This window comes from Gracilinanus agilis, chromosome 5 (assembly GCF_016433145.1).
Source record: "Gracilinanus agilis isolate LMUSP501 chromosome 5, AgileGrace, whole genome shotgun sequence".
NCBI classification, from domain to species: Eukaryota; Metazoa; Chordata; class Mammalia; order Didelphimorphia; family Didelphidae; genus Gracilinanus; species Gracilinanus agilis.
This window is the reverse complement of record NC_058134.1, coordinates 97244557-97254224: the sequence shown is the minus strand read 5'-3', so window position 1 is coordinate 97254224 and position 9668 is coordinate 97244557. Positions and strand designations below refer to the sequence as shown.

At 49.5% G+C, this 9668-nt stretch overlaps 1 protein-coding gene across 2 annotated transcripts; it reads right to left on the bottom strand.

The window, feature by feature from the left end:
* Positions 1-2825: 2825 nt before the first annotated feature.
* TMUB1 (transmembrane and ubiquitin like domain containing 1) lies at positions 2826-5909 on the bottom strand. Of its 2 annotated transcripts, XM_044677646.1 has the most exons (3): positions 5877-5909; positions 4326-4738; positions 2826-3888 (listed from the first exon to the last, which is right to left on the bottom strand). In XM_044677646.1, exons 2-3 carry the CDS (start codon positions 4709-4711, stop codon positions 3537-3539), a joined length of 738 nt encoding a protein of 245 aa, XP_044533581.1. In that variant the 5' UTR covers positions 4712-4738; positions 5877-5909; the 3' UTR covers positions 2826-3536. The 2 variants fall into 2 exon arrangements, with proteins under 2 accessions (XP_044533581.1, XP_044533582.1); XM_044677647.1 differs by lacking the exon at positions 5877-5909 and having other exon boundaries at positions 4326-5212.
* Positions 5910-9668: the final 3759 nt, after the last annotated feature.

The window sequence follows — 9668 nt, the reverse complement described above, 5'->3', positions numbered from 1 at the left end:
GATTGTGGAAAAGGGGAAAAGAGATCCCGAGAATGGAAAGACTCAATTCAAGAATTCAAGAGACATAGCTTTTAGTGCTGGCTTTGCCAGTAATTGACCATGGAAGCCTAGGCAAATCATCTTTTGCCTGAGTCTGTTTCCTCTTCTTTTAAGTGAAAAGGTTGCACTAGAGCAGTGGTTCCCAACTTTTTTGGCCTACCGCCCCCTTTCCAGAAAAAATATTACTTAGTGCCCCCTGTCACATACTATCACCACCTCCAAATGCACCTGTGGCCATCACTGCCCCATCTGGATCGCTGCGGCACCCACGGGGGGGGGGGCACCCACTTTGGGAATCACTGCACTAGAGGTTCTTTCCAGGCATAAAAATCTGATGTCTGATAGGATGAAATATGATAAGTCTAAACATATTGGGAACCTCTGCCTTTTGACATAGCAATATAAGGACTGGACCCTACCTAATTCCAAACATTTCCCCTTTCTGCTTCCTTATCTGGATTAAAAGCCAGTTTCCCCATGCCTACCTGGACTTTCCCTAGTATGGTCAGCCAGGGAAAGACAAGCACTTGGTGTTTTTAGGGAGTGGAGACTCTGATGTCCTGAGAGCTCCAGTTACATAAAGATGTCAAGCATGTATAAAATAGTGCCTGATCAAGGCTGATGGGGAAATTGGAACTTGGATATGCCTAAGATGCCAAGGCATAAAACATTACAACTGCCACACGGGCCCCTACCCCTCCCTGCCTTTTTCCTTTAGTCACAAGACCTAGGCATCATCCTACCTTGTACCAGTAACATGACCAATGAAAGCTGGGGAAAACATGCTATGCAGGGCCCCTGGGGAAGATAAAGCTGACAGTGAAAGGAGGAAGAGGATGGTGGGCAGGATGCAGTCTTCATTGTCAGGCTAAAAAGCTCTCCAGGTAGAAAACAAATTGCTGGTCCCCAGGCAAATCATTCCTCTTCCCCAAGGGATTCCAGTTGTGGCAGAAGTGGGAAGATGATTACCTATTTGTTGGTCCACTTCTAATACTGTGGCTGATTCAATATCCCGTGGAGAGAGAAGCAAAAAACATAAGACAACATGAGTTCACAAGGCAGTGACTCAGTGCCAAAGGAGTTTAAATGGAGAAAAGAGCAGGAAATTCAGAGGGACAGAACACTGGTTGGAAGTAGCTAAATGTTTCACAGAAGAAACAAGATTTGATATAGGCCTGAAAGAAGAGAGGCAAGGAGGATATGAACTAGGCTGGGCCTGAGTAGAATTAAGAAGACATGGGGGTGGGCTGAAAAAGTTGGTCCAAGTGGTGGGAGGAAGGCCTTGCCTGTGTGGTTAAGAATTTTTTATAAGGTGCCCCCTAGTCCAGAGCACACCACCAAAGAATGGGCTGCCCCATATTTTCCCTCCCTTCTGCTATTATCTAACAAGACACCAGACTGGATGCTGTTGGAAGTTAACAGCTTCCAGACTGACCACAATCAAGGAAGGATTCTGGGAGTGGGTTTACTTCAGAAGGTGATAGATCTACTGCTATGGCTTGTGCCAGAAGTCAGTCAGCTAAGAAATGTAGGAAGGCAGTGATGAGATTCTGGCCAGGTTTTGGATTCACTCGCCATTTAATTGTGTGATTGAAGGAAAAATATAATCTCAGTGTAAGTTTAGAAAGTTCCTTAAAAGAAATAAGTTAATAGGTAACCCCAAAAAATCAAAAAGCATTTAGCACTTAATTTGCAGAACACACTAAAAGCTACCCTTCAGGATAGTTACAACAGTGTTATCCTCATTCCATGAATTCCATCACACGCTCATAGAAGGGTCCTTAAAAATCATCTGGTTTAAATGAGATAGGGCTATCCAGCAGATAAGGAAAAAGTTTTGAAAAGGGGATGGTCTGATCCTGTCACAAACTTACGGTTTTAAGAGAGTAGACCTCAAAGACAACCTAGGCCTGCTACCTTATTTTATAGATGAATAGATCAGACAAATTATGACAGAGAAGTTAACAGTCAGGATTTGAACTCACTTGTCCAACCCATTGTTTTTTGCACATACTGTTGAGCTATCCTAGGCTCTTATTAATCTGCTTTTTATAACAGAACCTTGAGGTTCATAGAGTTAGAGGTGGCAGTGCCCCAGGAGGAAACAGGCCTGGAGTGGCCACCTTAATTGGCCAGTCACCCAGCTAATCCCCCCAGTGCCCTTCCCATTGTTCCACGGGGTTCTCCAATATTACAAGAGCAACTTTTATGTTTCTGTTCCCCTCCTGCCCTCCAACCGGGGCAGTTGTGTAAACAGATCCAGATTTGGCCCGGGGGGGAGGGGGGGGTGGGGAGCGCCGAGAAGGGGTGGATGTCCTAGCTATCCCAGTAGCCACCCCCAGTTACACCCAGCCTAGCCTCATAGCCAAGGGTCAATTCAATTAGCATTTATTCAGCGTCCCTGGCGTGCACCACCCCCACCGCAGGGTTGCAGCCTGGCCTTCCGAGGGTACAGAAGGAGCCAGTGCTTTGTCCTAAGCCCTCCCCAGGCCCAGCGGAGACGCGCGAAAGGGGCCAGTTTCAGGGCCAGGCGCCCAGATCCTCCAAACCCAGTCCCAGGCTGTCATAGGTCAGACGCTTCCGAATCCGCCATCTTCCCGGCAGCCCTGCGGCCGCCGCTCCCACCACCAATCACAGCCGCATCCCCTAGTCGGCAAGGACGAGGCTCCCGTCTATCCCTGCGAGCCCAGCGCAGCAGCTGGGAGGACGCGAGGGGGCGGGGCCAGCCTCGTTCTCTCCCCACCCCCGGCAATAGCCGAATCAGGCCAAAGAAGTGGGAGCCACAGTGGAGTAACAGCTTTTTATATAGCGCTTCCCTCACAACAGCCCTGTGAGGTAGGTAGTGCAACTAGTCTTATCCCCTCTTACATGGGGGAAAAACTGAGGCCCAGGGGCAGGTTACCCGCCCCCGGGGGCACAGCTGCTCAATGTTTGCGCAGGGAATGGGGCCAAGGGGCTCCCTTCCTTCCCCGGGCTGTCCGGCTACAGGGGGCCACGGGGTCCTCAGGGTCCCGGGAGCTGAGCTCCTCCACTCTAGTACACTCACAACCCGCAAAGTTACGTTCACATTTTTGCTTTCAGTCGGAAAAGTCTATCCAAAGAACCAGGGCAGCTCAGTCCTGCCAGCAAGCCCCAGGACTCTTGCAGAGCTGCTCTGGGGGCCATTGGCAGCACTCAAGGCGAATGGGTGGGCCTGGCGTTCTGGGGGCCCAAAGCCTTGGGCGGGCCCTGCACCCCCAGGCAGGGGCAACAGCTGCCCGGCTGGGAGGAGGCTGCTGTCAGTGGAGGGTGAGCTCCAGCGGTCCCATGAGCCAGCCGGGAGCAGTGCTGGTCACACGGGGAGGGTTCCGAGGACCCTCGAAGCTCCCTCCGTAGAGCTGGGCTCCAAGGCAGGGGAAAGAGACATGGGCGAGCTGCAGGCCTAGGGAGGCAGCAGCCCCCACTGTGCCCAGGAGAACGGGATCCAGGGTGGCTTTGGCCCTGCGCTCGGGCAGGCACTAGCGGCGGTACATTGCAAAGGCCAGGAGACTGACCAGCAGGGTGAGGCCGGCCAGGCCCAGCGTGGCGGTTGGGGGAAAGAAAGGTCGGTACTGGATCTGGCAGTACCAAAGCAGTGTCAGCATGAGAAGCAGCAGGGGGAGCAGCAGATTGCCCACCCCCAACCCCGAGGGGTCTGTCTCTGACCCTGGTGGGCAGCCGAGGTGTTGGGGACCGTCTCTCGGGGCAATGTGGCAGTGGAGAACGCAGTTGGGGGGGAGGTGAAGGGAGCCCAGGGTCTGGGCATCGTCTCCTAGAAGCTGCCCTTGGTAGATGAGCCGAACTAGGTGTTCCTGGCCTGGAAACTGGGTCCTGAGGAGAGAGGGACCTGGGTAAGAGAGCAGGCCTCAGCCAATCCTAGTCCTGTGCCTTGGGGCAACCCACCCCCATTCCCTCCTCCATCAGATTAGAGTAAACTGCCTCAGAGAGAGGCAGCCAGGTGTGGAGCTAGAATTAGGAAATCTGAGCTTGACTTTAATTCCACTATTAATTAGGCAGGACCAGAGGTGTCAAACTAGCAACCCCCCAAACAGGTGAAAATGTGATTGGAAAGAGTTTAAAAATACAAAATAGATCATGTTAACATTTGTGTGTTTATGGTCAATATGTCTCTGCAGGGATCTGTTTCTATGAGTTTGACACCACTAGACTAGAGATGATCTGTCAGGTTCCTTTTATATTGATTCCAACCCATTCCCTCAGCATCTCCTTCCCTGTCCCTCTCCTTTCTCTTCTCAATTCCAACTCACCTTTTCAAAGAGCCAATGGTATCTTGGGGCCAGGCTCTAGCCACCTGCTCTGATTCGTTGAGAAACTTCAGCCTAAGCACCAAGGGTCCTGGCTGAGAGCTGGGGGGTGGTGCTTCAGGGGACACTCTGCCAGGCTCTGACTGTAAGCTTGGTACTCGGTGTCTCAGAGTGGGAGCCTCAGATCCTGAAGCATCCTGGTTGTTGCTGGCTGTGGCTACTGCAGCCTCTCTGGACTGTGTTGGGGAGGGGGTCCCTGAGTCCGGGGGCAGCAGATCGCCTTGTTCTGAGGTGTGTGTGGAGATCCAGGCCAGGCCCAGCACCAGGAGACAGAGGAGTGCCCCAAAAAGGACAGTCACCTCGTCCCCCACCCCCTCAATCAGGGCCATGGCACCTGCCTAGACCAGGCTACTGAGCTATGAGGACATAAAGAGACCAGTGAGAGACTGACCTACTGAAAACCTTTATTTCATCAGTAACTCCAGCTTCACAGCAATCCTCAATTCCTAATTTTTTCCTAAAGTCCTTAGACCTACCTCTCTACTCCCCATCTCTAAGCTCCAAATTGGTACTTCAGCACTGCTGTCTTCTACACCTGACCTTTCATCACCAAACCTCAAATCCCACCATTGGGCCTCTCCATCTTCTGAGGTCACCAAACTTTATTTCATGCAAGGCTCCAAGGAATCACCAAACCCAATTCCTAATTTATTGCCCTCAGCTTCTCTGCATCTTAAAGCCCCCTCTATATCCACCCCCCCATTACTGAAACACTAGTTCTATTCTTTTGTCTGCTAAAAACTTCTACATTTGACTTGATACCTTACTCCCATCAACTGCAGAACCTTAACTCCTGTTGCCCAAAGTCCTCAAATTCACCTCTAGACAAATTCCTCCTCCATTACTAAACCCCAAATCCCATTCCCCTAGGACCTCAATTCATACCTCCTAAACAACTCCCTCCTGCCCCTTCCCCCCTCCCCCGGCCATCTCTATACAATTCCTCCCACTACCAAACCTTAAGTCCCATCCTTTGGGACCTCCATTCAGCTGCCCCGCTCCATTCAACTCTGCACAATTCTTTCCATCACCAAACCCCGTCTCATTCCCTAAGACCTTAAATACAGGTCTCCTAAACGCCCTCTCGCCCCTCCCCATCACTCCACAATTCCTTCCATCACCAAACTCCAAGTTCCATCCCCCCGGGTCCTAATATTCCTTCCATCCTCAGTCCCACCCTATGGTACCTCGTTTCCTCTTTTTAAAGAACCCAAACTCATTCTCCCCCACCCTCCCTCACCCAGTCCCAAATCCCATTCTACGGGTCTTTTATCTCCAATTCCTTAGAATCCCTAGAGTCACCTGTACGTCCCTGCCCTCTCTCCCCGCCCCCCCATCACCAAGCCCCGGACCCGGGATCCCCAGGGCAGCTCTCTCCATACCAACAGACGCCCTTAAAAATTGAAAGGTTTGCGGGCGGGTGTGAGAAAACCCGGGGTCACAGCCGGGGTGGGGAGGATGGGGCTGGCAGGGATCCCAGTACCCGCTACTCACAGCGCCGCTCGGCCATCTCCATGTCGGACTCTCCAGTACTTCCGGGAGCGCGGCGCCGGGGTCGCTCCTACCTGTCCACCCCGCCCCCTGCCCCCACACAGGCCCGCCCAACGCATTGTGGGACTTGTAGTCCTGAGGGCATCCCTCAGGCCCCGCCCCTCACTCGCCCAACTCCCGGAAACATTCCCAGGCTTGGGACCAGAAAAGGTAGGGGAGGATGGAGAAGGTCAGGGGAGGAGGGGAGTCCCCCTTCTCTGGGTTTCTTTATCAGAAGTGACTCTGGCCAGCTGCAAGGTTACAACTTGGGGTCAAACCTGGAGGGAGGCTTAGAGATCATCTCTCAACCTTGTGTGTGCTGAAGCACTTCTGTGATCTGGTGAAACCTATGACCCCTTCACAGGAAAATGCTTTTAAGTAAATAAAAGGAAACACAGGATTAAAAAGGACACCAATTATGCTGAAATGCAATTATATAGATGTAGATATATCTATCTATCTAAAACTTATCTACATGAGAATACTAGGCCTGGGTGTAAGGGCTAGGCAAAGGGTGGTAAAGTGACTTGACCAGAGTCACACAGCTAGGAAGTGTCTGAGGATTAAGACTCAGTCCAACCTCCTCATTTTGTGGATAAGGAAACAAACCCAGGGAGAACAAAGTGATTTATCTAATATCACAATAAATAGCTTGTCACCCCCTTTCAAATTCATAGCTTTTTTCACAGAAAGAGACTTGCCATAGAAACAAACCTTAGTCAAATGCCATCAATTTTTTTTTTAATACCTACAAATGAGGGGCAACTGGGTGGCTCAGTGGATTGAGAGCCAGACCTAGAGATGGGAGGTCCTAGGTTCAAATGTGGCCTCAGACACTTCCTGACTGTGACCCTGGGCAAGCCACTTTACCCCTCTGCCTATCCCTTACTGCTCTTCTGCCTTGGAACCAATACACAGTATTAAGTCTAAGACAGAAGTTAAAGGTTTAAAAAAAAACAACTACAAATGAAACTTAATGCCAAGGATCAGTTGTGCCCTTATGAGTCCTGTACAATATTAAGCATAGTCCCCAAAAACTCATCATGCCCTTTGTAATTTCTCCTTTCCTTTCCTTTTTTTAAACCCTTACTTTCTGGCCTAGTAACAACTCTTAAGACAGAAGGGCTAGAGTCTAGCCCACTAGACAAAGGGGACTCAGTGACTTTCCCAGAGTCACACAGCTAGGCAGTGCCTGAGGTCAGATTTGAACTCACTGCCTCTTTCCAAGTTGAGAGTCAGAGGCCAGTTTGGATTTCCATGTCTTCCCATCTTGTAACCACCCGTGGACTAGCATATCAGATTTCAGATGTCCTCCAGCCTGGATTCCTTTCCCCAACCTTCTGTTGCCTATGGAGTGTCCAGAGTTTATCATTTGGATCAGGGCTCAGACCAGCTGAATCATATGAAGCTTGCTTTCTTCTTTCCTGAGTTTCTCTATTCTGGTCCCCAGAGGATTTCTGGAATGAGCCTAAGAACTATGTCTGTTTTAAGTACTATTCAACTTCAAGGTGCCTCTAGTATATAGCCCATACCTATAGCTTCCTTTTCCAATTTCCCAAGTTTCAGATTTATTTTCCTCTGTGTTTCTGGGGATCTCCCCTCTGTATAATGATTTGTCTCTACACTAGGTACTAAAAGGGTCTTAGTTTTAACCTCATTCATTTCCTAGCTATGTGACCTTGTGTAACTTTTTAATCTGAGCAGTAGTTTTATCTTATGTAAAAATGGAAAGAATAATTATACTACTTATCTTGCAGATTTTTAGGTAAGAAAGCATTTTGTAAACCTCAAAATGCTATATAAATGAGGGGTAGCTAGGTGACTCAATGGATTGAAAGCAAGACCTAATGATGGGGGGGTCCTGGGTTCAAATATGACTTCAGACACTTCTTAGCAGTGTGACTCTGAGCAAGTCAATTAACATCCATTGCCAAGCCCGTCCTACTCTTCTGCTTTGGAGCTAATACCTTATATCAGTTCTAAGGCAGAAAGTAAGAGTTTTTTGAAAATGCTATCTATATAAATGTAAGTCAAAACACCATCAGTTATCTTTATTATTACATCTAAGATATTATCTTAGAATAATAGAATTTTAGAACTGGAAAAGAATTTAGAGATCATAGAGTCCAATTCACTTATTCTACAGATGAGGCCTAGAGGCCTGGAGAAGGCATTTGAATTGTCCAAAACCACATAACTAATTAATAACAAAAATGGGAATTAAAACACAGATTTCCCAAGGAGCCCCCAGGTGTTGCCTGGCAAGCAGCTAGTTATAAGGGTAGCCCACAGGGACAGTGGAGCAGCAAATGGGCATACTTGAAGAACATATTAATGACTTGAAGCTTCTTGGCTTTGAGAACAAGTGATGACAGAAAATTAAAGAGCCCTCTGCCACCATCACCAGAAGCCTGCTGATAGCCATATAGGTCTCACAGGTGGGACCTGCTCCTCATATGGAAAGGGCTAGGTCAGATTTTAGGGATTTCTAGGGACCACAAGGATAGAGACATCTCTAGCAGAGGAAGGGAGTGGGAGGAAAATGGTAGGTAGCTTTCTGGATCTAGATGATCTTGACACAGGCCAGCATAAAATAAGATGAGAAGGAGAAGGAAGGAAAATGAATGGAGCCCTACATGATAGGGGATCTCGGCAAGGGCAGAGAAAGGATATAGTAGCATTTATTGTCCTAAGTTTATTTCTCTGTATAGTCTGCAATCCTGTTTAGTCATGTTCCAGTTAATTCTTCCTATCCTATATATCAATCTCATATTTATTAATAGACTACTCTGTGTTAAGTATTATTCCCAAGATACAACAACAGAGTTTATGCATTCCTGAGGTGGAGAAGGATGAGGACATTTTAACTCCTGAGATGTGATGCTCAGGATGTCAATCTCTCAACCATTTTTTTATTAGAATAAATAATCACCAACTGCTAGGAAACAATATGGGCTAGAACCAGAACTGAGAAAAGAGGAATAACTGTACTGATTCTCAGTTCACTGCTGGGCCTGGGGGGGCCTGAAGGAGAACCAGGCTGGGATAGATTGAACTAGGAATGGATGGAAATAAGATGACACCAAATCTTGGCCTTGTTATTGTCTGGGAAGAGCTTTCATTCATTCATTCATTCATTCATTCATTCATTCATTCATTCAATTAACACTTACAAATAGCTTCCCATGTGCCTGGCACTGTGCTAAGTTTGGCCTGGACACTGTGGTCCCTCCTCTCTCAGCCAATCAACAGGTATGACTGAGTGCCCATAGAGTGTAAATCGGTGTCCAGGTACTGCCCACCGGAGCCCTGGCACAATAGGTCACTCCAAGGAGGCGGGAGCTGACCCCCGAGTGAAAGAAGGAGGCAGTTGGGCATCTAGTCCCTGTGACCAGTCTGGGGAGAGATTAAAGGAAGGCACGCAGCTTCCAAGGGTGGAGGGTTTCGGAGTGTCGGGGAGAGGGGAAGCATCTGCGCAGCATTTCCTTGGGAGCTTGGGGGGAGAAGCACAGGAGGAAGGGAAGCCAGGAGAAGCTCAGGGGCAGAGAGAGGGTGCCAGCGGAGGCCGACTGAGAGTAGCGGCGGGCAGCATGCGCTGGGAAGGGGGAGGGGACAGGGGCGGGGGCGGCCGCAAGGGGGGCTAGGGCTGCGTGTGCCGGTGCCGGCGGGGGCGGCGGTGCGTGCGCATGACGCGGGAGGAGGGCCCGGGCGGCGCGCTCCCGGTCCCGTTGTTGTTGCTGCTGCTGCTGCCACCGT

Excerpts from the sequence above, each read along its gene's own strand:
- TMUB1 (XM_044677646.1), bottom strand. The coding sequence starts at position 4,711 with ATGGCCCTGATTGAGGGGGTGGGGGACGAGGTGACTGTCCTTTTTGGG. Across the intron at positions 3,889-4,325 it reads ACCATTGGCTCTTTGAAAAG|GACCCAGTTTCCAGGCCAGG; the intron begins GTGAGTTGGAAT and ends CTCTCTCCTCAG.